Raw genomic sequence first — 26,498 nt, forward strand, 5'->3', positions numbered from 1 at the left:
AGGTTTTTCTTTAAAACTATGTGAAAATCATCCTGACTACTCATTCACATAAACCAATATATTGATTTAGAAATTGTAAGACACTTTTTGTTTACCGGGGCCGTATGCGAGAAGGATTGATTGACAGCTCAGCAACAAAAGGCTCACATAATGAGCTGCATAATGAGCCTTTAGGCAGGAATGTGAGAGGGAACTACAGTAAAGAATGTGAGGACAAATGTATACATGTTTGTTTGAGGTTTATTAAGTTAAGTTAACAATATTATCAAAATAGAAATGAAGGTCAGTGGGAATTTTTTTTGTTTATTTGGAAACAAACCCTATTCAAAAACTAAACTTGTATAAACTAAGAAACTGATAAACAACAGAGCTGCTCATGTGGCTCATGTTAATATACAACTTTATGTCCAAGTGTGAATATGTTTTTTCACTTCATAGTTTTGTACTTACATACATAACTGATGGGTAAATATCACTGATAGCACTTCATTCAGATAAACTGTCATGTACATAAACTAAATTCAGAACATCTCAGATAAACATCTGCAGTGATTAGTTTTATAAAAAGCTGTTTTCAGATGACTGTTTTCAGATGTCAATCGACTGATCATCTAGCTTCTGTTTTTAACGCGTTTCTGTAAGCGTGTATGAACTTTAAAAACACATTGCATATGGCATCCATGTGCGCGAGTACAGGGTACAGGGTAACGCTGCTCTAACCTTCACCAGTACAAAACCCCAAACGTGTCCCACAAAACTTGAGACACGCCTTTGTCTGACCTAAACAGTTGCCAACTCTGATGTGTGTGCCGAAGTTAATCTAGGCATGCCAAGAGCCTTAAATATGCCTGAAATTATAGTAAACGTTGATGTTGTGCCATGGCAACAGCATTCGAGATATCAAAAATCTGAGCACTAATGTTGTTTTTTTGCATTACAGGGGACCCTACAGAGCCCCTCTGCCACGCCTGTGTTCCAGCCTTTGTCTGGTCCGAATGACGGACGCCTCTGACGTCTGTGCCAAAGTTCAAGAGTTTTTGAGTATATTAAGGCACCCAAAGTGCCCAAAAGTGTTAAAAAATAATAAAAATAATCCAATCGCACACTGCAGTACCTTACATTGTAGATCTCCTGCCCTTTTGGACAACGGTGGCTTATACAGGGTCTTCCACTCAGGCTTTACACTTGCCTCATTATTGAGAAAATTACGCCACAGCGTTTCAATTCTACCATTTAAGACATTTTTATTAAAACCCTTAAAGGAACACTCTACTTTTTTTTTTAAATATGCTCATTTTCCATTTCCGCTTGAGTTAAACATTAGATTTTTACCGCTTTGGAATCCATTCAGCCGTCTCCGGGTCTTGCACTAGCACTTTTAGCATAGCTTAGCACAATCCATTGAATCTGATTAGACCATTAGCATCGCGCTAAAAATAACCAAAGAGTTTCGATATTTTTCCTATTTAAAACTTGAGACTTCTGTAGTTACATTGTGTACTAAGAAAATTACAGAAATTACAGACCGACAGAAAATTAAAAGTTGCAATTTTCATGCAGATATGGTTAGGACTATATGGCGTAATAATCAAGGACTTTGCTGATGTAACATGGCTACAGCAGGCTTAGTGATAGTAACCAAGGGGACTATTTTTGGGCAGTGCGTAATATCACTACGCCTGCTGCAGCCAAACAAACTTAACAAACTTAAACAAACTTAATAGATGCTGCTAGACTCTGTTTAAGAGATCTTCATCTCCTACTTTTACCGAATTTCACATGAAAATCAGCGATAAACCGGCAGCAGGTGAAACTTATTAATTAGGGTATGAAATTAAATTTGGGGGGTATAATTTTGCTGTGATGGCATAAACTGCTGGTCACTTGAGGGCAGTAATCCCTTAAACGTACCTTGATGTCTTATTATATCCTATATATCGTTATGTTTGGATGACAGTTTAATAATATCATGTTGAATTATTGTACTAAAGCATAAAGATTTAGTAATATTGTTTAAAACATCCTGATAATAGGAGGATCGAGTGACACTCAAGCCACTGGATCAAACCAGAACACAGCAGAATTCAATGAACAGAATCCTCAACTGAAGACTGAAGATCACAAGACTCAGATTCATGTCTGATTCAGTGATTCAATGAACTATAAGAGAAGATCATTCATCCATTCATCACATACACTCTGATCATTAGATCAAACTCTCATGAGATCTGACAGATTGAAGGACAGCTTCCCAGACAGGTCTTTACACCGTGTCCTAACACCTATTTAGTGTTTATTTTTTCTACTCATCTGGACTGCCTTTTAATATGTGCATTTGTATGTATGTATGATGGAGTGTATGCTAAATATGTAAATGTGTAACTGATCTCAAATGTATTTCTCACAGTAGTGAACAACAGGACAAAAATATAAATAAAGATTTTTACCTCTCTGAATGTCTACACTAAAGCTGGGCGATTGATGCAATATGGCTGCCGTCGCATCCTCCAGGTGGTGCACATTGGTGGTGGTTGAGAAGATCCCTGTTTCATGTGTAAAATGCTTTGAGTGCTGCTGCAGAAAAGTGTTATATAAATGTAACAGATTATTATTATCATTACACATAACTGGCAGAAACCTGAACTCCAGAAAATTCCCATAAGATCAGATGGGATAAAACTTGCATAGACACGAGCTGTAGGATGAATCAGATTAAGGTTTTTGTGTATTTAAATTATGTGTATTTAAAGTGTATGCCTAACTGGGATAAGCAAAACATGTATTATAATTTATTGTGAGAGTTAAAGGGGACATTTCACAAGACTTTTTTAAAGATCTTTGAAATCTTTGGTGTCCCCACTACATATGTGAAGTTATAGCTCAAAACACTATACAGATAATTTATTATAACATGTTAAAATTGCCACTTTGTACGTGTGAGCAAAAATGTGCCGTTTTTGGTTGTGTCCTTTAAAATGCAAATGAGTTGATCTCTGCACTAAATGACAGTGCTGTGGTTGGATAGTGCAGATTAAGCGGCAGGATTGTCCCCTTCTGACATCACAAGGGGTGCCAAATTATAATGATCTATTTTTACACATGCTTGCAGAGAATGGTTTACCAAAACTAAGTAATGGGTTCATCTTTTTCACATTTTTTGGGCTGATAGAAACACTGGGGACCCAATTATAGCACTTAAACATGGAAAACGTCAGATTTGATATGTCCTCTTTAAGTGAAATGTGTTTCTATTGCACTACACTAGATGGCACTGTCGTGTTAAATTTAACTTTGCTGTTACTCATTCACATTGTTTTGTTTCTAATAAATAAAAATCTAATCAAACAATTAGACCACAAAAATTTTTAACAGTTTATGCTAACAGTCTATGCTAAAAGTTAAAAGCCTTACCATCTGAATATCAGAATGTTTCTTAAACCAAAAAAGAAGCTACACAGTTTAAGGCATAATTATATTAGAATTATATTATATCAAACAAACAGTTATTTGAAGGCAGTCATTTATCAATAAGAACCTTTACTCTGTTTAAATAATCATTTATAATAAACTAAACACATTGATCTTTATAATGGTTTTGTTTTCTTGTGACTACATGTGGACTAAAGCATGGGAAATAATGTTTAAACATTAATAAATCATAATGTAAAATTAATGCAAAGAAAAGCAAATAAATACAATAAATACCTATGTACATGACAAAACATCTTTTAGGTTTATTTTTTAGAAAAGATTTGTCATTCTTGTGTGAAACTAATACATTTATAAAGAGCAAACTACTAATGTGACAAATAGCATACATCAGATCATGAGATCCTATATCTAAGTCATACACTTATTGAAAAAAATGACTTTATCAGTATTTTTGTCTTATTTTCAGTACAAATATCAAAAAACTATTTAAAAATACACCAAAATATACAAATTTAAACCAGCACAAAAACAAATCTGACAATTAGAAGGTTTTTCTTGAATTGTTCTCGAATTAATATAATAATGATCATGAATCTGACTTTTTCCATGTTTAAGTGTTATAATTGGGTACGGGTGTGATAAATGTAATAAATATCAACCCAGTAACTTAGTTTTGGTAAACCGGTCTCCACAAGCGTGTGAAAAAATAGGTCATTGAAATTTGGCTCCCCTTGTGATGTCAGAAGGGGATAATACCACCCCTTATCTGCACTATCCAACCACGCCACTGAGAAAACGGCACATTTTTAACATGTTATAATAAATTATGGTATTTTGAGCTAAAACTTCACAACCGTACTCTGGGACACCAAAGATTTATTTGACACCTTAAGAATGTTAAGATATTTGTACAAAACAACCAAACATGCTTTATTGAGTTTTTAATTATTAGTTTAAAAAATATTTACACTCACAAACACCATTTTTAGATTTTGGTTCAACATCAACATATTAATTTAGACGGTGAATTATTTTATTTAGCACATTTTTATGCTATTTTTTCTTTATTTGTTATTTCATCTGAACCTTTGAACATCATTGTCTACATCTCCATCATGTCACCGTGTGAGAGAGAGAGAGAGAGAGAGAGAGAGAGAGAGAGAGAGAGAGAGAGAGAGAGAGAGAGAGAGAGAGAGAGAGAGAGAGAGAGAGAGAGAGAGAGAGAGAGAGAGAGAGAGATTGCTCGCTCTAGTTTCTCACTGCATTGCAGCCCGCGCTGGCTGCTGGAACTCAAACCCAAATGGCGACTTCCAGCTCCAGCAGTAATCAACTATCAAACTCCAGCACCAACACGCCACAGCACCATCAGAACCAGAGCCAGAGCCAACACTTCAGCACCATGAGCAGCATGCAGGGTAAGACAACACAACCCGACACACTTATATCCATCTGATGTGATCTTAGGATCAGTGTTTATCAGTCTGATAATGCATCTCTATGCCATGTTTAATGACTGTACTCGCGCATTTGTGTTGAAATGACAGCATACATTTATATATTTAAAGGCTTTTTGTGTCTTACATGTAACGTTAGCCTCAGTGTTTTATGTATTCAACGCTAAATGTCAACCTTATTTTTTTTACTATCACCAAATAAACCTGTTTAGTCTAATGTTTACCTGATCCGAGTTTAAATAAACATCCGTTTCATATCTTCAGTAATAATTCCAGTCAGTGTCATGTTAGCCGCACCGCTAACACAGCTCGTGACAAACACTGACAGGCCTGTAAAAATGACACTTTCTCACAATAAATGCGTTATTTACTAAATAAACTACATTGGAATTAATATTTTGTATGTTTGTGATGTTGTTAGTGTTGTGTTGATATATTTATCATCGCTGTTAGTTTTCTGTCACTGGCGTTTGTTGACATTATTGTAACTAGCTGACAGGCTAACATGCTAACGGCACGTCATTGCTAATGTAAACTAGACATAAATATGAGCGTTTTAGGGATTTAAAGCTTTAGATTTAAAGTGTTTGTTGTTTAAATAATTGTGTTGATCACCTATCTGTTCGTATAATACAAAATGACACTTTAAATGGAATACAACCTTTATAAGGACATAATGTACCATAGTAAATGAATGTATGAATGAGTTTGTGTTAAAAAGATGCTCATGGTTGAGTTGTGTTTGGTGTTTGGGATAGTAACTCTAATAGATTTTGTTTTTTAGTTTGATGTTGGTTAATTTAGTAACATTGATTAACCATACAGTAATAATATGTGTGAGTCTTGATGAAATTTGATTTTTAACATCTGTATGGAGATCTGTGTACATTACAGTTTAATAAGTAGGGAGGATCTATTTACTGTGATCCTCTTTCGGTGATTTTAGGGTTTATTTTGGTGATTGTAGATTAAGATCTGATTCTGAGCTGATAACTAGATGGCGGTGGGTTCGAACCCCTCAAGAGTTAATTCTGGATCAAAACATTTACCAAATTTTCTCAAGAAAGTCCCTGTTATAGGTTTACTGTAAGACAATGATTTTACAAGACCCCATAAATAAACAGTAAATAGTGCAGTATAGAGAGCTCAAAGATAAATATTATTTTTGTTTTGTGTGGTTTGATGTTAGTTAAAGGTCTTGATCATTTATACTTCAGTTTTATGGATCTGTTACAGGTATAATATATCCACTGATCCAGTCTCAGTTCATTGATACTGTATACTGTACCTCAGAGTCGTATAATAACAGAGTTACGAAACGCTTTGATCTCGCCGCCGCGCGGTCACGTGATTCAGGTAACGTTCTACAGTTCCAAACCAAGCAGGGCTGTCAATCTGTTTGCATAGGTTTTCAGCTATTTTAGGTAAATATTAGCTTGTAATGGGAATTGATCACTATACTTACTGTGTTTATAACGTTTTTTTTACTAGAGAGTGATGGAAATACAGTAAATCAGTTAATAAAGATAAACAGTTAATTGTGACCCAAATATAACTGTGGTTATCTATACCAACTACAGCAACACAGTTTATCTTTTATTTTTGTACCAAAATATGGCTATATAAATGGCTATCAATCTGCTAAAAACATAATTCCTACACTTTTACTATATTAAAATCACAAAAAGAGATCGCCAACGCGGTTATTTGTAACAGTGAAGCATAACAGAAACACACTAAATTCATAGAATTCATAGAATTTAAATGTTAATATAATCATACATGATTTTCGAGGATACATCACTCGTTTTACTTACCAAACACAATGAAACACATAGCAGCATTGTGAAGCAGTGTGACTTTCTTATAAGGCATTTAGCTTGTCGCTGTTGCCCCCTAGTGTTACTCGTAATATATAAAAAAGATAAGTATAAAGTAGATGGCCACCAGTAATAAAATATTAAACCATTAAATCTATATTATTCACACATTATACACAACTCATTAAAATATAAAAATTTTACTAGTTATTATTAACGATAATCATTACCTACAGCAGAGTTCATAAAATATCACTGTTGACTATATTAATGAAATGTCCGAAAATGTAAAGAGAAACGGTAATTTCATCGATTTACCAGCAGGTGCCATTGAAATGAATGGGCTTCAGTGCTGCGTTTGGAACTATGCGTCACTACCGGTCACTACATGAAACGCTGTTACTTCCGCATTCCATTCTTACAACGGACGTCTATGTGAGTGTCGTAACTCTATTATTATACGACTCTGCTGTACCTGTGAGTGTTTAGTACAAACAGGTGTGTTTTTTTTTTTTTTTGCAGATGTGTCAGAGTGATTCATGTATTGATTGACATTACATTCAATGAATTGGATTATTTGTAGTCATCACATCCTATATTGCAGGAATGCTGTATTATGTTACTGTAATACATTAAAAAGTACCTACTCTGTAATAGAGTAATAAGGAGGATTAACCATTACTGAGAATAAACTTTAGGTAAAGCATCCACATTACAGTGTTAAAGGGGTCATATGATTTTGCTGAATTTTTTTCTTTGGGGGTAGTGGTTAATACTAGGGGTGGGCGATAAATGGGTAGGTATGATAAACCAGTAGAAATTTGTCAACCGTTAGAGATTTTGGACTATCGTCTCCATTTAGGTTATTCACCCACGTCACATTGCTGTGTGTCGCATGGTCACTAGGGATGTCAATTTATGCAATTTCCCATATTCGATGATCGTTTAAATTAACGATCAATCAATCGAATAATCCTTAACAGTAATAGTGCAATAAGCCTTTTCAGCAGTGGCATATAGTCAATGACATTAAAGTGTGCGTAAAAATGCCAGCTTCCTCACGCGAACCAAAAATTGTATTTTGTCTAAATAACATGCTAGTGGGATTATAAAATGAATCAATGTAGTTGGTGTTTTGATAAAAATCATCAATTTAATCTCGTGATAAAATATAATGACTAATAAACATAGTATAACGGCGCCTCATAACGGGCACTCCGCACAGTCGGAAGAAAGTCAGTGCGTCCATGACAAAATAAAAGTTTCATAATCATCAAGTGTTATTTTTCTAGTTGTACACCTCGCTTCCGAGTCATTGATACGCCGCTTGTTGCAATTATATCCAAGAAGCACACGAAGGGCACTTTTCTCTTTGTCACCTCAGCTGCGGCGTACTTTTAGCAAAGATGCTTATATTATAAAGATTTCAACTTTCTATTAGAAAACCCGTTTAGCGTGTAGCGCCTCAGGCAGTCAATAATGATGATCAATGATATATGTTGCGGGCGTTCAGAGTGTAATGACAGTCAGTTACAGTTTACATTTTAGTTTCTTGGCAGAATTTAAGATTACATTTTAATCTGTTCATTAAAACGGCTTTTGGTCTCCTTCCCTGTGCAAACCAGCGTTAGCAGTGTTGCTATGCTAATCTTGCTAGCTTCCCTGAAGAGGGTTTTGCTTTCAGTATCTTAACCGTATTTGCATTTTCGGCATCGAACCCTTCCCAGATCCACTGCGAATGCCATTTTGTTGCGTTAGTATTCAGCCTCGTCTCGAATGAGGTTAAAAAGCCCAGGTGTGTGTTTGTCATCAAGCATCGTTTGTGATCATGGCTAGTTTAACTTCTGAACGCTTGTTTAAATTTTTTCACACGCTGTGTATGTGCTTTGCGCAGGAGCCGCACACATGCGCTTGCTTTTTCGACAATCGTTTTATTTAATTCTTATTGACAATTAATCGAAGATCCCTAATGGTCACGAAAACATAATGTTTGTGGTCATTGAGGTTTGCCGCTTTATTGGCCTTAAATACACATATGCATCAACACCCCCGTCTTTACAAGTATCCTCATAAACACAAGTAAACAGCCGAAAAAGAAAACGCAACCAGATTTGGCCTTAAAGAGGAAGTTACCTAAGGCCGTATTCGAAGGCCAATGACATCACCGCGCCTCAACGAAGGATGTCCCAATTCGGATGTGTCCTTCGTTTCCAGTAAAATAAAGAATCCATCAGATGGTCTGAACTTCGAAACTTCGTGACGCAACTCCCTCCATTGGTTGGCTAGACCGTCTCATTTCAGTTTGCTTTGTAGGCTTCAGAGGCTTCATCCTTCGAAGACTGAATCCCACTTTCAAAGTCCACATCCTCGAAGAATCCATCCTTATATCTTTGGGTATACACTGTGTTATTCTCATTTTTCCACAAAGTGACATAGATATGTGAGGGCATGTTTAAATGAGGCATTTTAGGAAGGCATGGAATAGCCTATATTTAAGAAAGAATATCTCTTTGGGGTGTAGACTTGTTGTGTGAATTCAGCGGGGCTGAACGCGCGTCCCGTCAAAGAGCAGCCGTTGTCAGATTTCATTTATTTCATTTACTTTCAAAGTGTGCGAGGCAAGCTGACTAACCAGACGATGACAGAAACCACATGCTCGTTTTGTTATAATTTACATATATAATGTTTACATTAGCGAGATCTTTTTGTTGTTGTGTTTTTTATTAAGAAAAATAATAAACCCTTTATTCAAGCAGCGCTTTAAATGGAGAAAGAGCCGGTTTCTCGGCTTGGGACTGGCGGATTTCGGCCACGGGCTCAAACGCTTAATTAAATCAGCTGTTGCACTCACATTGCACATGGATTCATAAGCTATTTAACACAACGTACGAAAGCACTGCATTTAAACAGTGCACATGTGCATATATGCCTATGGATGCACCGAATATTCGGCCACCGAAAATTTTCGGCCGAAAATAGCCCAAAAGAGCATTTTCGGCTTTCGGCCGAAAGACTTTTATCACCGAAACAATACGGCCGAAATGTTGTGATGACGCAAACAGAAACCGCGACCTGCACGTGCTTGTCTGAAGCAACATGTATGCGGCGTGGATGTATTTAACCACAAAAAGGCGCTAAAGTACGCACAGAGGCACATGCGGTTGTGTCCGGTCCAGACGTGATCATCACAGTGAGTACTCTCTTCAAAGATCAGAACTCTTGATGTGTAAACTTTAGAGAGAGTCGCGCAAATGTGTCTCAAACTGTATAGTCCATTAACATACATGTGCCGAATAAAGTAATGAAAAACAACGTAACGTTTTAATGCTGCGCTGTTTGGGATTCGCCTTCGTTCTCTGTGTGGGCGCGCGCGTTTAGTGCCCTCAATAGTGCACACACGCAAACAAGCGAACGTAAAATCTTTCTGTTATTGACAGGGCACATATAAACAAAATTATCTCCAAAGTATTCTTTTTCTAATAAAAACATTTGTTTATGTCTTAAGTGTATGTATAGATTACAGTCATAAACCAGTCTCTGCTTACAGTAACCTCAAATAACCTACTGAAGTCTAACAAAGAGACAAATAGCTCTAAAAATAATAATATATTTAATTTATACAATAAAGACAGTGTTATGACTCATTTAATTTGATTTCTGTACCAAATGCTAATGTTAGCCCTTATTAATGTGCAGCTTTGTTCTTTTTTATAAATGTTTGTAATTTCTTTATTTGTTATTAGATTTTCCCCACCCCCTTTTTGCTGATCTGAAAAATAATCCGATCCATGCCTCAAAAACTGTAATGTGATCTGAACCGTGAGTTCTGTGATCTGTCACACACCCCTAGTAAAGTTAGTACACAGTGATAGCCGTAAATGCATTTATTAATTGCACTAATGCACTAATAATTGGCATAATAATTTATTTCGGTGTTTCGGTTTCGGTTTTTCGGCCTTGGTTTCCTCATTTTCGGTTTCGGCCAAGAATTTTCATTTCGGTGCATCCCTATATATGCCCCTCCCACTTGCCACGCACCGATTAACCAGTGGGAAAATTTTGTGACCGCAACAACCCTAGTTGAGACTTCAATTATTGCGAATTTGCAGATTTTCGAAATGCAGCTTTTAACACACTAAAGACATGAAGTAACATCATATGACCCCTTTAAAAATTGGTCACAGGAATTCTAAAACGGGCTTTATTTTTCCTACAAAATCCTGAAATATGACTCAGACGTGTGTTTGTGCGATTCATCCATTAGCTCATGTACAGTACATGATATATTTTTCTGTGGAGTTACTGCATTGTGCTTTGTTTTGTACAGAGGAACTGCAGTCAGTTTCATTCATTCAGTTTCAGACCTGAGTTTACTGTAAAGGGAAGCTGAATCTCATTGTAAAGCCTTTCATTCTTGAATTGTCATTGTTAGTTAGTTTTTCTTCTCCAAAGTGTCTAACATCACTCAGTAGTTATCTGAGGTGTCTGTAGGGATTCAGATTGGAAAGGTTATCAATTGGTTTGATGATTGAACTTTGTATTAAAGCTGACATTTACATAGATGGAGTGGAAATTTACATAGTCACCTTTTATTTTTAGAAACCTAGTGCTTAAGAAATGTCAGTAATTTTTAGTCACACATGCTCTCTGGAAATGTATTTTAACATTTTTGTCTGTTATAAAATAACCTAACATGAAACTTTTCCCCCAAATATTTGTTTTTAGGGTGTGAAGTCGGATGTGTTTTTTATGATAACCCTATTTTTTATTGAACTAACAAAAGAAAATATTTCCCCTCATGATGTTTCTTTCCCTTTATCTCCTGCCTCTTACCCACAATCCTCTCTGACGCTGGACCACGGTGAGACCCTACAAAACTATTTCCATCAGAAGTGCAGTTTGTTTCCCCTCCAACTGCAAGTGTCCTTCATAGTTTCATCTTTAATTGCTGTAGTCTCAGTTTTTTTCTTATTCTGTTGGTTTACTCCTGGTTTTAGTTTGTTGTTTGCTGTCGTGTGTGATGTCTCTCTGCATGTCGATATACTTCCCATGTTTACCAGTTTACTGATGCACATCCTGGCACAAAGGTTTGGTTTATTTGAGATTATGTCAGCTTTATTAGACTCTATATGGGGTTTTATTTGAAGCTGTATTGTTTTGAAGAGCAGGTTAAGCTGAACTTGGTTGTTGTTCGTTACATAGAGGTTGATAACAGTGTTTTGATGTCTCTCGCTCACCACCGGCACATCTTTTAAGAATTAATAAATGACGTTACTGTAACGTTCTGTTGTTTGGGTGTAAAACCGTGTTCCCGTTAATAAATGATCTTATTTGCGATTGTGTTTTTTTGGATTAACATGAAATCAAAATTTTGCTTCTTTCTACGTTATTCCTATAAAATAAATGTTTTTTTTTCTTTTACTGAAATGGTTTTTGATGTCTGATGTCACTTAAGCTGAAATTGCTGTTCAAACAACACACAATGGTTTCACACAAATGTATACGTAAAACTACGCATTGGTAGCATCATTTTTTTTAGTGCTGATGTTAACGGTACATTCAAATGTGGCGAAAGTATTAACGTTTCTCATTTACTTTTAATGGGTGATGTCATGCGTTGCCGAACTGAATTGTGGGTCCGCCGCCGTTGTGTTAAGTACAATTTATAGTCGTGCGTAAGATCTACGCCATAGGTTATCTGTAGCATGTGCGTAGCTCTGCGTAGCCTGATGTTCACCTCGCAAAATGTTTAACAGCGCGTCAGTTCTACGCAGACCGCAAGCGCTGTGATTGGTCGACCAGAACCCCCCCATCAGGGGTCATAGATATTTACGTTTGTGACGGTGAAAACAAAGATGGGCCAAGTTGAGGAGTGATTTAACTCAAACTGCAACATAAGTCGCTGTTTATTTACTTCCATCACTGCTGGTTTTCTCAAATCATATACAAGTTGCTGTTTGTTCTGTGTTTGTGGGTTAACTTGCCAAGCTGCTTCTTCATTGATGGTTGCGCTGCTACGGTGATTACACGTGTGGAAACTGCCTACCAGCGGTCTGCGGGTGTGTCTGCACATCAACGCGGACGACGACAAGACTAAGCAGAATCTATACCTAATGTCTATGACTCGAAGAACTAATCCACTTCAATTATGATTGGTTACGTGTTTGTGACTTAAAAAGATGATAAGAGACTGTCTTTGGAAATCTCCAATTTATTATATTAAAAACACCACATCTAAACAACAATAAAAACTTGATTTTCAGCACAAGGGGATTTTAATTTTATGTACCACCTTATTACATAAATAAAATGGGTTACCACAAATTTTCTTTCATATTGAGTTACATTAATATGAATGATGCTGGCAACAAAGTTAACATTTGTTCAGAGGTTGTGACTGAGTGTTGTGAAGTGTTAATTGTTCTTCTCATCACCAGGGTTTCAGATAAACCTTTCTGGAGCTCCTCAAAGTAAGCCAGACTTTTTGACCAGTATTTGATCCCTATGCTGTCCTCTGATCCACACACACAAACTAATCTTTTCACACGTGGATCTGCTCGACTTGTGTCGCTCTGGGACTGACCGCTCTGCATGCTAGAGGTGGCGGGTGTTTGCTGCTCTGTCCACAGACATCAAACAATATTACATACTGTTATGAAATATGATCTTTGATTGACCTTCTGGTCCACTAGATATAGGAATAATATAGTTTTTAATGCACCAAGAGGTGTAAATAAATATATAATACCACCTGGTTTCTATTGAAACCTCTCATTTTGACCTTAATTATTAGGGATGTAACGATTCAACCGTGTGTCCCATTAAAAATGCCTGTCTGAAATCGATTCTGAATCGCAAGGCTGCGATTCTTTGTTTAATGCACAGCTTGTGCGTATACTACGGCATTTGGTCAGTAGGAAGTCCTTATCAATCTAAAATCATAACGAGTTGGAGTTGTTTATAACGTGCATTTAAAAAAGCAACACTCGTTAAACAAAATCATTTAAAATATTCTTTATCATCATGAAAATACCTGAAACAATTTGAAGAACAGGGATATAAATATTCCTGTAGACATTTCCTGGAATAGCATTCTTAATGCTACTTCTTCTGTGGCACAAAGGGAGTTTCTGCACAAGAGCGCCCCCTGGCGTTCGGATGTGCCTGGATTTCACCGTAATTCATTCAAATTCATTCATTGAGAAAACGCGCATTTGCACGGTTAATCGTTACACCCCTATTAATTATCTTTTTAAGTTGTTCATGTGCTGTAAAAATTCTTTGTTGCACTTAAAATGTTACGTTTAATCAACTTCAATGTACAATTTATTTCAACTTTCCTGACTACACTGTAAAAATTTAAATTTGGATCAAATATTGGTAACCTAAAATGTTAATATTTTTAACTTAAAATTTTCACTTAAAGTGATGATACAATTTAAGTTAAAAATATTTAAATATTTTAGGTTACCAATTTTTTTTCACCATACATTTTTTACTTAGTGATGAAGTGTACGTTTCTAAACCTTTTTTTCTATGTGTTACCAATTGAAGTTGATCCAACTTTTACTTTTTACAGTGTAATGGGGAGTTGCTATAAATTCTTAAAGTCCCCATGAAATGGAAGTAGCAATTGCCTTATTTTCCAAGTGGTGACGTATACATCCAAGTAAATCCGGCTTCTGAAATGAAATAAGGCAGGGCTGGATTTGTCCATTGAAATCTGATTGGATCGTTTGAAGTTGGATCGTGTTGCTTATTGCTAATCGCAGCGATCATCTCCTGGACCTCGCCCACCTGCCATATGACCGGAACGAGAGATCGTTTTCTGGAGGAGATTTGTGTTTATGATTTTTTTTTTTATAATGAAGCTCACAGATAACTAATTTGTAAAAAAAACCACAATATTACAAAACAAATTACAGTTTTTTCATTTTATTTTCATGGCGACTTTAAAATAAAGTTGAATCAACTTATTCATCTTTATTTTTAATATAGCAACTCCTCACTAGTAAAAAAGTTGAAATAAATTGTATATTGAAGTTGATCAAACCTAAAAATATAAGTGCAACAAGGAATTCACCCAAAAATCATTTATAAAATTGTTCACTGCATTGAAATTAAGCCACTTCTTTGCAAGAGCAAAAATCATTTAGGTCTGGAATGACATAAAAGTAAGGCAAATAAGATGTATGTTTTTGGGTGAACTGCTCTTTTCAGTATTAATAGTGGCTCATGCATTGTAAATATTATTGACTGATTAATTGTGTAGTTTTTTGGGCAATATTACATGTCACTGAACGGAGGCATTAGTTCCTGTTTTATTTTTGTTGTCTACCCACAATCTTGTCGGAAGATATTACGTGTTTCTCTTTCCAGTCTTAGTAGAGGTTTCTTATGAATTGTGTAAAATAAGACTTTGTTTTATTGCATAAGTTAGTGCGCCTCAGTTCACATGTCGCGTTATTGGCCAAGTAGTTATTAAAATCCACATTATTACAACACTAGTCATTATTACAATACAACTAGATTATTAATTTGTTTTAATTTTCTGAACCAAACAAATGCATAGCGAGAAGTTTATGAAAAATTTAAAAGTCTAATGCGTATAGCTTTAATTGACTTTAGAGCAAAATAACTTACATTCAGACAAACAATTTGTCTTCACTTTAATTTATTAATCTGTTAAATTGCAATTAACATTTACTTTAGTCAAGTTCATTTTCAGATTACTTTAATAATCACACAGTTTCAGAAACTCCCATGGGTTTTGATTCAGGAATTGCTACTAACCTGTGAAGTCAAGATTATTTTGGGGTTATCTGAGTTTCTACAATCTGCATTTTGTTTTGGAGAACTGAGAAAGATGTTTTTGGCATGTGAAGCTTTCAGACAAACACAAACTTGTTGGGACATGGACACACATGCCGTGAATTCAGAAATGAATGCTGTTCCTCCGGTATTCAGATCCAAACCTTTATGTGGTGAAGGTAAAATATTCCTTTTATTAAAAAAAGTGTTTAACCTCTTTAGATAGCTTCTTTTTATTTCTCTATAGATACTTTTAAAGTAATTTAGAAGAAGGTATTTTTAAGTTTGCATCTAATTTATAAGAATCAAAGTTTAGTTTGATTTCTGGTTTTGTCATGTTGTTTGCATTGGATTGGTTATTGTGGTTTAAATATACACTGCACTGCTTTCACACAACATCTGCACTACGGCTGTCTCGCACACCTCTCGCTAAATTACAGAATCAGTGCATTGACGATCATGTGATTGATTTTAAAGCAAGTTTGTGATCTTTTTTTCGTGTCGGGATGTGATCAGATCTATTCTAAAGTTCTGTTCTCTGCTCTGATTGGATGTCGAAGGGGGGAGATGTGATTGGTTGGTTGTGATAAACGCAGGGTTCAAGCATGTTGGACCGCAACCGCTGCCTCCTGCTGCCAGATTTGCTAAAGCTATGAATCACATTGTTTTTTTACATTGTGTAAAAACTGCAACATGTCCAAAATCTGATGGCTTTAGGAAATCTGGTCCCTGGTTTTCCTCTTTTGGTGCTCAGATGTGCATGACTTTAGTGATTATCTGTACACTCATGACCCTTCTTCATCTTCTGTGGCTTAGTTAGAGATCTCATTTCATGAATACAGTACACAATTATTGGTGTCTGTGTTTGTTTATGCTGTTTTTAGTCTCAACTAAAGGTCTCTTGCTCCTCTATTAGGTAAACGTAAAGCCCTGAAATTGAATTTTGCCAATCCTCCAATCAAAACTACTTCCAGAATCACTCTGAACACGGCCGGACTTCCTTTCCAGAATCCACACATGTGAGTACAACCTTGTGTCTGATCAAGACTCAGTTTTTAGTTTTGTGTCGTTATATTCAGCTGTGATCATCGTCTTCTATGTGTGTTATAGAGAGAGGCTGCGAACCCATAGCATCGAGTCGTCTGGGAAGCTGAAGCTCTCACCAGAGCAACACTGGGACTTCACCGCAGAAGATCTGAAGGATCTCGGAGAGATCGGACGAGGAGCTTATGGCTCGGTCAACAAGATGGTGCACAAACCTAGCGGAAAAATCATGGCGGTCAAAGTAAGAGCGATATTATCTCATTTAGCAGATGCTTTCATTCAGAGCAGCTTACAGAAATATGAAACCATAAGTGATTCCTCTGTAAAGAAGGTTTAAAGATCATTTCTCTAGCTGCGTTTAAAATTGTGCAAATTGAAATAGAGAGTTGAAAGTGCGCCCAATGAAATACGGCAATTTTGCATAAACTTTTTGCTCAGGTGAGGTGTTTTTTTCATGCAATTTGAGAAAGAAATGTATCACAAAACCAATATGTCATGGGACATTTGGTTGGAGGACAAGACAGAAGAAGTGTGTTCAACTTCATGTTGCATCACAAGAACAGGCATACAACTGACATCAAATACAGCAAGAGCAATTCATGAGTTTCATCTATGGTAGCCGCTTCCATTACCCTTCAAATTGGGAATATTGAGCAAATTTAAATGCCGAATTGAAAATGTACCCAATGGAAATGTGGCAAATTTGCATAAATTTGCAGTAAAAGTTTTTATGCTCGGATAAGGTGGTTTTTCTGGCAATTCGAAAAAGGAGTATATCGCAAAACTGCAATGGAACCAGTTTTTTTTGCAATAGTCACATGATCATTCTTAAAATATGGCATGATATGTTTGGTTGAAGAACGGGACAGAAGAGGTGTGTTTGACATGTGGCATCACAAAAAAAAACTAACATCAAATACAGCGAGAGCGATTCATGAGTTGGCTCCTCTGTATGCTTTCAAGTCGCTCTTTTGTTATTTTGATGTCATGCACTTGTTGATCTGCACGATACTGTTTAAAGCAGAATACACTCGTTGCCAACAAAATTGTGTTTTAGTCGCATTAACATCGGTTAATGGAAACGCTGTCATTTCGCAATAGTTTTTTTCGTCATTTAGAAAATAGCGCTAAAGTCTTACGCAAATCTATGCAGCTGTTTTTCATTATCTTTCAAATTGGGCTTATTGAAATGGCGAATTGAAAATGCACCCAATAAAACACGCTCGAATGAGGTGGTTTTTAGGCAATTCGAAAAATGAATAGATCGCAAAACCACCGGTGGAAAGGTTAAAGTCACATGATCATTCTTTAAGTATGATTGGTTGGAGGACAAGACAGAAGAGATGTGTTTGACTTCATGTGTCATCACGAACCAACGAGCGCATGACATCAAAATACAGCGAGAGCGTCAGAGCCAATGGTGTAGTGCGCAACTTTCCGACGTGTTGTGTTTTTGCACTATCGGTGACCCGAATTCGATTCCCGGCTCGTGGTCGTTTTTTGCCGATCCCATACGCCTCTTTCCTCCATGTACTTTCCTGTCCTCTCTGTAATTACTGTAAATAAAGGGAAAAATGGCCCAAAAATATATACATTTAAAATACAGCGAGAGCGATTTGTGAGTCGACTGCTCGGTATACGTTACTTTCTAGTCACTCTTGCGGTATTTTGATGTAATGCGCTTGTCTTGCACGATACTGTATAAGGTCGAATACACCTGTCGGCATGTTTTTTATGACTTATAGCGATACAACAAAATTGCATACATTGGTTATTAGAAACGCAGTCATTCTGCAATATTTTTTTTAAAAATAGCGCTAAAGTTTTGCGCAAATCTTCAATGGAAGGTGTAGGATCAAGAAAGTTTATGAATGTGATCTCATCTGTTTTAGGTCCAACAAGGTTCTGATCACTCATGGACCCCCAGACATCTTTGATAGATTTTCAAGAAGCTGGTTTTAGTGACAAATACGCAATGCATTTTCGAGGTTTTATCTGTCAAATAATGGGTTTCCATTTCATCTAAAGTTTATCTGTGTTTGTTTGTCTGACAGAGGATCAGGTCAACGGTGGATGAGCGAGAACAGAAACAGCTGTTGATGGATCTAGATGTGGTCATGAGGAGCAGTGACTGTCCATACATCGTTCAGTTTTACGGCGCTCTGTTCAGAGAGGTTTGTTCTCCCGCCTGTGCTTCAGTATCTCACACGTCTGTTTTGAGAGACGCGAGTCAATGAGTTTCTGTTTGTCTTTCAGGGGGACTGCTGGATATGCATGGAGCTCATGTCTATCTCCTTCGACAAATTCTACAAATACGTTTATTCCTCTTTAGATGAAGTGATTCCGGAGGAGATTTTAGGAAAAATAACATTAGCTGTGAGTCATTTTTTTCTTCCCATTTGACATTATAGTAAGTGAAGCATTTATTGTTGTGATCACTGATGTTCTCTGTTCTTCTGGGTCACGGCAGACTGTGAAAGCACTTAACCACTTAAAAGAAAGCTTGAAGATAATTCACAGAGGTAAGATGACCTTTCAGATGTGAGCTGGTTAGGGTTCAGTCCTGTTCATTTCTGTTCAGTTTAGTGATGCTCTCTTATGGTCTCTCTGCAGATATAAAGCCATCAAATATCCTCCTGGACCGGACAGGTAACATTAAGCTGTGTGATTTTGGCATCAGTGGACAGTTAGTGGACTCCATCGCCAAAACCAGAGATGCAGGCTGCAGACCATATATGGCAGTAAGACTTATTCACAATATCACTTATCTAACCTGTCAACAATTTTTTCACTTAATCGTTGATTTACTCATTGAGTTGATCGTTCGTTCATTTGATCGTATGTTCACTCAATTGTTTGTTCGCTTGTTGACTCAATTGTTCATTTGCTCTTTGACTCGATCGTTCTTTCACTCGATCGTTCGTTCCCTTGTTCAGTCACTCAGGCTGCATCCTCTGAAGGTTGCATATGCAGACTGCATACATCATTAAGCCTGGTTTATTTCAATTAACATAGCAGTACATTCATAATGTCATAACCAAATTACAGCAATTTATGATTATCTAAGAATAACAAACTTTATAATTTTTTATATTCCGAAATAAGACAGAATTAAAGAATTTGTGAAATATGCAGGCTAAAAATGCAAACTTCAAAGGATGCAGCCTTCCATTTAAGAAACGGACCCTGAAATTTCTTAACTCATTTACCCGATTGTTCGTTCGTTGGTTCATTCCCTAGATTGTTTTTTCATCGTTCATTCATTTTTTTGTTCGCTCAGTTACTCGATCATTCGTTCACTCATTCATTTACTTGATTGTTGTTCGCTCGTTCATTAACTAGATTGTTCGTTCACTCATTCATTCACTGGATTGTTTGTTTGATCGTTAAGTCACTTGATTGTTTGTTTGATCATTCAGTTACTCAATTGGTTGTTTGATCGTTCAGTTACTTGATCATTTGTTTGCTTGTTCAGTCACTCGATCGTTTGTTCGCTTGTTCAGTCACTCTATTGTTCGTTCACTCATTCATTTACTTGATTGTTCGTTCGCTCGTTCATTAACTTGATTGTTTGTTCACTCAATCATTCACTCACTCGATTGTCCGTTTGATCGTTCAGTCACTTGATCGTTTGTTTGATCGTTCAGTTACTCAATTGGTTGTTTGATCGTTCAGTTACTCGATCATTCGTTTGCTTGTTCAGTCACTCCATCATTTTTTTCGCTTGTTCAGTCACTCTATTGTTCGTTCACTCATTCATTTACTTGATTGTTCATTTGATTGTTTAGTCACTCGATTGTTCGTTCATGTATTCATGTACTCGATTGTTAGTTTGATTGTTTAGTCACTCGATTGTTCATTTCATCGTTCAGTCACTCGATCGTTCGTTCCCTCATTCATTTACTTGAATGTTTGTTCGCTCGTTCATTCACTCGATTGTTAGTTTGATTGTTTAGTCACTCGATTGTTCATTTCATCGTTCAGTCACTCGATTGTTCGTTCCCTCATTCATTTACTTGAATGTTTGTTCGCTCGTTCATTCACTCGATTGTTAGTTTGATTGTTTAGTCAATCGATTGTTCATTTCATCGTTCAGTCACTCGATCGTTCGTTCCCTCATTCATTTACTTGAATGTTTGTTCGCTCGTTCATTCACTCGATTGTTCGTTTGATTGTTCAGTTACTCTATCACTCGTTCACTCATTCATTTACTTGCTTGTTCATTCACTCGTTCATTCACTTGATTGTTCGTTTGATTGTTTAGGCACTCGATTGTTAATTTCATCATTCAGTTACTTGATCGTACGTTCACTTGTTCAGTCACTCGATCGTTCGTTCGCTTGTTCAGTCACTCGATCGTTTGTTCCCTTATTAATTTACTTGCTTGTTCGTTCGCTCGTTCATTTACTTGATTGTTCGTTTACTCATTCATTCACTCGATTGTTCGTTTGATCACGTTCGATTCATCATTCAGTTACTCAACCGTTTGTTTGATCGCTTAATTACTCTTTTGTGCGTTTGCTCGCTCAGTTACTAGATCGTGCATTCGTTCATTCAGTTCCTCATTCATTTGTTCGCTTGTTCAGTCACTTGATTGTTTGTTTACTTATTAATTACTTGATTGTTCATTCCCTCGTTCATTCACTTGATTGTTTGTTTGATTGTTCAGTTACATAAATGTTTGTTCCAAGTCAGTCACTTAATTTCGTTTACTCATTCAGCTACTCATTAGTTTGTTACTCAATTATTCATTACTTTGATCATTTACACATTCATTCTATTGTTCATTCACTTATTCACTCAATCATCATTCATAGATAATTGTGTGTGTTAGAGTGTCTGTTTCTTTGTCTGTGAATGAGTCTCAGCTCTGCTGTACAGTTGTCTGCAGTAGTAGATGATGTCATCCTCTAATCCGAGCAGGATGATCTCATTCAGAGAATCTCCCCATGAGGACAGACTGCAATGATGATGTCATCAATGAGTAGACCTAAATAATGCGTGTGGGTGTTGCTTATGAATGAGATCATATATGTACAGTTATTATGTAACACACACACACACTCTCGTGTCTGGAAGGAAGGAAGCACATCTGTTTTTCACATCTTGTAACCCATAAAGAGTCTGGACTCACACTCACAGTCTGATATCTTTGACACAGATGGGCCGCTGTGATATCATAATGCAGAGGATGACAACTGTTAGCACACAGATGACTCACTGGCATATGAGCCAGAATTGTTACAGACATTAAAATGATGTGTTGACATATAAACACTCCCGCCTTTTTGTAGTATTGATAGTATTAATAGAGAGTTAAAAATGTGTCTGTGACACTTTAGTGTGTTTTGTGCATTATTCTTTGCCATATAAATGCAGACCTGTCGCTGTCTGTAATGTAGTTAATATTAAATAAACAACACAAATGACTTTAATATTGACTTTACATGTAATTTCTGTCTGTCTGTTAGCCGGAGAGGATAGACCCCAGTGCTTCCAGACAGGGTTATGATGTCCGATCTGATGTGTGGAGTTTGGGAATCACGCTGGTGAGGATTATACATCTTTTAATGCGATTAACAGTCTGTGTATGACTGCAGATGAGAAGTTTGTGTATGTGTGATATTGAAAGTCATTTATTTGTGCTTTTGTGTTTCAGTATGAGTTGGCCACAGGACGGTTTCCTTACCCGAAGTGGAACAGTGTGTTTGATCAGCTGACACAGGTGGTGAAAGGCGACCCGCCTCAGCTCAGCAGTTCAGAGGAGAGACAGTTTTCTCCCAAATTCATCAACTTTGTCAACCTGTGGTGAGACATCTCTTGTAGTGATTTTTAATTCATGTATTTTGATATGAAAATTAATATTTAGTTTTATTAAACACCATATAGTTTCATTCCTTTTGCCACAAAAACGTAAGATTTTCTATGATGTGATTTCCGTGTGTACCTATGATGAAACACACAAAACTACATCTTACTCAAAATAAAACCCTTAAAGTTTACTGTTATTTGTCATTCGCCACATCCCACATGTCGTCTTTCTGAGCCATCTGTGGCCTTTAAATCTGCAGAAGTTGATATTTGACGGATGTTGACTATTATGGAGTTTTTTATGATACATTATGTATAAATGAAGCAAGACTTTAACTCTTTCCCTGCCATTGACAAGTAATCTGATCAATTAAGAGACGAGAATGCTAAAGACGAGTTTTTAAGGCAATCCATATTTTAGCTATTATGCAGTAGGTGGCGCTGTTACGCAGCCAGCATTCAACAGCAGTAAATACTCTTTATATGTTTGATTCATCATTCTGAATCAGATTTTGAACAAAAGCCTTTAAGAAATTGTGAACCGTGGTGGCAAAATGAGTCGCAATGCGCATCGTCTAATTTTGAGCTAGATGCAAAAGAAAGTATAAATGGGTCAATGACGTGACGTTAATTATTTTGTGTCCGTATGGTTCAATTGGGTTAAAATTTGAAATTAAATTTTCAGATTACTTGCATACATTCTCTTTTTTGAGGACCATGTCTAAAATTTCTGAAGAGTATTTGGGGGATAATTGCAAAAATGTCAGTGTGGTGTAACCGGTCTGTGTCAATTGGTGTAACTAATATTTTTTTTAATGAAAATATACATATATTAATTAAAAAAGTGGAATAGAATATAATCATTTAGTTTAGTGTAATATGATTTTTTTATATATAAATTTTTACATAATTTGTCAAAGATTATTTAGAAAACAGAGCTGTTTTCAGCAAATGTCAGGACAAACATTAGAAAAAAAGCTTAGATAACTAATAAAATTATATTTAAAAAAAAAATGTTTACGCTTACATGCCATCAAGGTGGATAAAATATTTAATATTTATCATTCATTTGCGCAATTGGCTGTTACACCATTTGACATTTTCCGTTCTAACTTTAATAAAAATGGTGCAAATGTAATTTTTCTTGCATACAATTAACACAAATACACTGTGCATTGAAATAACCTTGTGCATGCTTTTATTTTATTTTTTTTATTGAATTTCTCTTTTGCAAATCGTTTTTGTCCTGACCCAAATGTCGATTTTGGTCAAAATTGAGGTTTTCATAAAAATAAGTACATTAAAACCTCGTCTAGCGATCTTAATGCTCTTAAACATCTAGTCATTTAGTCATTAAACATCTAAAATGATCTTTATTTGTACTTTTTCTAAAAAGTGTACCGTCCTAAATGCTTAATCTAATACAAAAGATGCGTGCATCCACATGCATCTGACGTTTTGGTTTTAAAGCATGCAGGAATTAGAAAATAGAGCTCAGGACTTGCTTGATGTTAAAATAGATATGAAGAGCGACAAGACATGAAAACAACCTTCACGCAAGGTGATAAATAACATAAAGATAGCACGAAATGTTTTTTTTTTTAGGCAGAAGGTCTGTACTTTTTTATTTTGATATATTGTATGTTTATATATTTAAAGAATAATAATTTTCTGGAAGGCATTAACATTTTGTGACAATTATAAAACATGCTGGTGCTGGTTTGCAACCTTTTGAAAAAAAAAATGCTGGGGGGGAAAGAGTTAATTGATGTCATTTGTACTATTATTTCCTGGAAATGTTTTGTTTTTAAGTGTCCTACATTTTCTTGCAAAGTCGTACCTTTTCCGGTAAGTGGTTTAATTTTGGTCATTTGTGGCTGGTAAGAAATTGCAAACTTGGCAAACAGGATGTTATGGCCCAGATTTGTGTTGTCTGGTCACATGCAGACGCCACCTGCTGTTCATACAGAGAAACTTTCTGTTCAAGTTTCATAGGAAATTGCATTTGTAATAAACATTGTGATAAATCCCTCTTTAATCTTGTTTTATTGTTCTTGTTAAACAGCCTTACAAAAGACGAATCTAAAAGGCCAAAGTACAAAGAGCTTTTGGTGAGTTCCTGATAAAGTGACACTTTTTTTCTTGTGCATTTAACAGATGTTTTGATCCAAAGCATCTTACGGGGAATGAAACCTATGGCCTTTGCACCGCTCATGCATATTCAACCATTGATCTACGGGAACAGTTGTGGGATTTCTCCATGCATTTCCTAACATTTCTCTCGTTTTACTGCAGAAACATCCCTTCATTCAGATGTACGAGGAACGTAATGTAGATGTGGCCAGCTACGTCTGCAGGATTTTAGATCAGATCCCTGCGTCTCCCAGCTCACCGATGTACGTTGACTGATGAAGACGCCGCTGGATATCAACACGGGCAAGAAATGTTGTAAAGATTTGCTCCATCACAGAACTGCAGTATTAAACCATGATAAAAACCCATCCAGAAACACCGTCTGCAGAAGAACGGTGTTCGACTCGAGCTCAACTGTAAGATACCTCCAACCCATCTCACAAACACACACACACACACATATCCGTTAAGAGTAAATATAATAGTGTCTGAATAAACGTGACGGTCTTGTGGTCGGAACGCCGCTGATCTTAAATATGGATGCAGAATAATGATTTTAAACGATTATAAAAATGAAATATTAAGCCTGGAATTGTATTTATACTTCTGAAATCACTTGTGGAATATATGATTTGGAAAAGCTTTGACCTACTGGAATATTATTTGTGTCTGGTCCCCTCCTCATCATGTATGTGCTATTAAACATGTTTTGTATGTTAAAGAGGTTTGTGTAAGGATGCAGGTTTGCCCTGGGTTTCTGTACTGAGGTCATATCCTCATCCAGTATGTGTGAGTATGTGCTGTTATATCAATAAAACTGAGGACGATTCAAACCACTCCGTTCGTGTTCTTTTACTTCTTATCTAACACTATAACGCAATTTTGCACATTTCGGGGGAACTACTACATAATTTATTTTAATTTGGGTTTCACTTCACCTTTTAGTGCTTAATCTTGTTCTGGACACACACTTTTATGGGACTCACAACTACCGCGTTCTACTACCGAATTTACTCCAGTAAAATGCGAGTGGGGTATAACAAAATAACCAAACAATGATAAAAAAAACAACCATGATTACAGAGATCGTGTTGGTACTAAATGATAATGTGACACAGAACCACAAAACCAGTCATAAGTCACACAGGTATATTTGAAGAGTCTGGTTCCAAAACGCGATAAACCATTAAAAAAAAAAAAAGAGTTACTGCCACAATCAGTATTGTATCAGGCTAGTATTTAAAAGTAAATTCTTAATTTTAAGCAAAATACAATATCCACCGTGTTATTCTGTCATCTTTTCTCCCTTTTTCCCAAACGCAATAAACGTGACTCCTACTTTTCTAAAGAATGCCATAAATCCGCTCCACAAATTACAGCGCACCATTCCACGCAATGTAAACAAACAATGGTGGCGTGTTGAATACACAAACTCCTAGTTTCCCTAATCTTGTACTTCATGATCAACAAACAAACAAAAACAAAATAATACTTTAATGGCATTGATAAACCTGTGATGTTTTTCTGTGATGGGAAAGAAACGTAAGCCATCAACATCTAATAAATTACGTGAGAGGCACTCGGGAGACGATGGCTTGTTCTCCTGACAGCATCTAGCTTCTCTCGTGATAACACATTGACCACAGGGGATCTTATGAAAAACTTTACATTATTTTAGTCAAAGTCAACGAAAATCGAACAGGACCAAAACATTTTACAGCTGATCGCTGTGAAAAATGTTAAGCGACGACGTCAAGTATAACCGCAGCAATGACAGTGTTCTTAATATGACAACGTTTTGATTAATGCCATTATTGTTTATATTTTTAATCAGTGTATACCACTAATCAACTAAATGAATATAACATGGCAAAAATGAATGCACATTTATAAAGGCTATTGATTCAATAGATTTATAGCATTTTGAAAAAAAAAAAACTTGTCATGGATTTATTGCATTTTGTGGAAAAAATAATCTGTTTTTATAATAAAT

General features: G+C 36.2%; 1 protein-coding gene across 3 annotated transcripts; it reads left to right on the forward strand.

Annotated features, from left to right (window-relative positions):
- Window positions 1-4,681: 4,681 nt before the first annotated feature.
- Window positions 4,682-25,341, forward strand: LOC135734292 (dual specificity mitogen-activated protein kinase kinase 4-like). 3 transcript variants are annotated; one of them, XM_065253224.2, is made up of 12 exons: window positions 4,682-4,847; window positions 13,144-13,176; window positions 16,434-16,536; window positions 16,628-16,802; window positions 18,616-18,735; window positions 18,818-18,937; window positions 19,032-19,083; window positions 19,175-19,302; window positions 22,033-22,110; window positions 22,221-22,369; window positions 24,438-24,483; window positions 24,668-25,341. In XM_065253224.2, exons 1-12 carry the CDS (start codon window positions 4,733-4,735, stop codon window positions 24,779-24,781), a joined length of 1,233 nt encoding a protein of 410 aa, XP_065109296.1. In that variant the 5' UTR covers window positions 4,682-4,732; the 3' UTR covers window positions 24,782-25,341. The 3 variants fall into 3 exon arrangements, with proteins under 3 accessions (XP_065109296.1, XP_065109297.1, XP_065109298.1); XM_065253225.1 differs by lacking the exon at window positions 13,144-13,176 and having other exon boundaries at window positions 4,683-4,847; XM_065253226.1 differs by lacking the exon at window positions 13,144-13,176 and having other exon boundaries at window positions 4,683-4,847; window positions 16,446-16,536.
- Window positions 25,342-26,498: the final 1,157 nt, after the last annotated feature.

The sequence above is a fragment of the Paramisgurnus dabryanus genome, chromosome 3, assembly GCF_030506205.2.
Source record: "Paramisgurnus dabryanus chromosome 3, PD_genome_1.1, whole genome shotgun sequence".
Lineage (NCBI taxonomy): Eukaryota > Metazoa > Chordata > Actinopteri > Cypriniformes > Cobitidae > Paramisgurnus > Paramisgurnus dabryanus.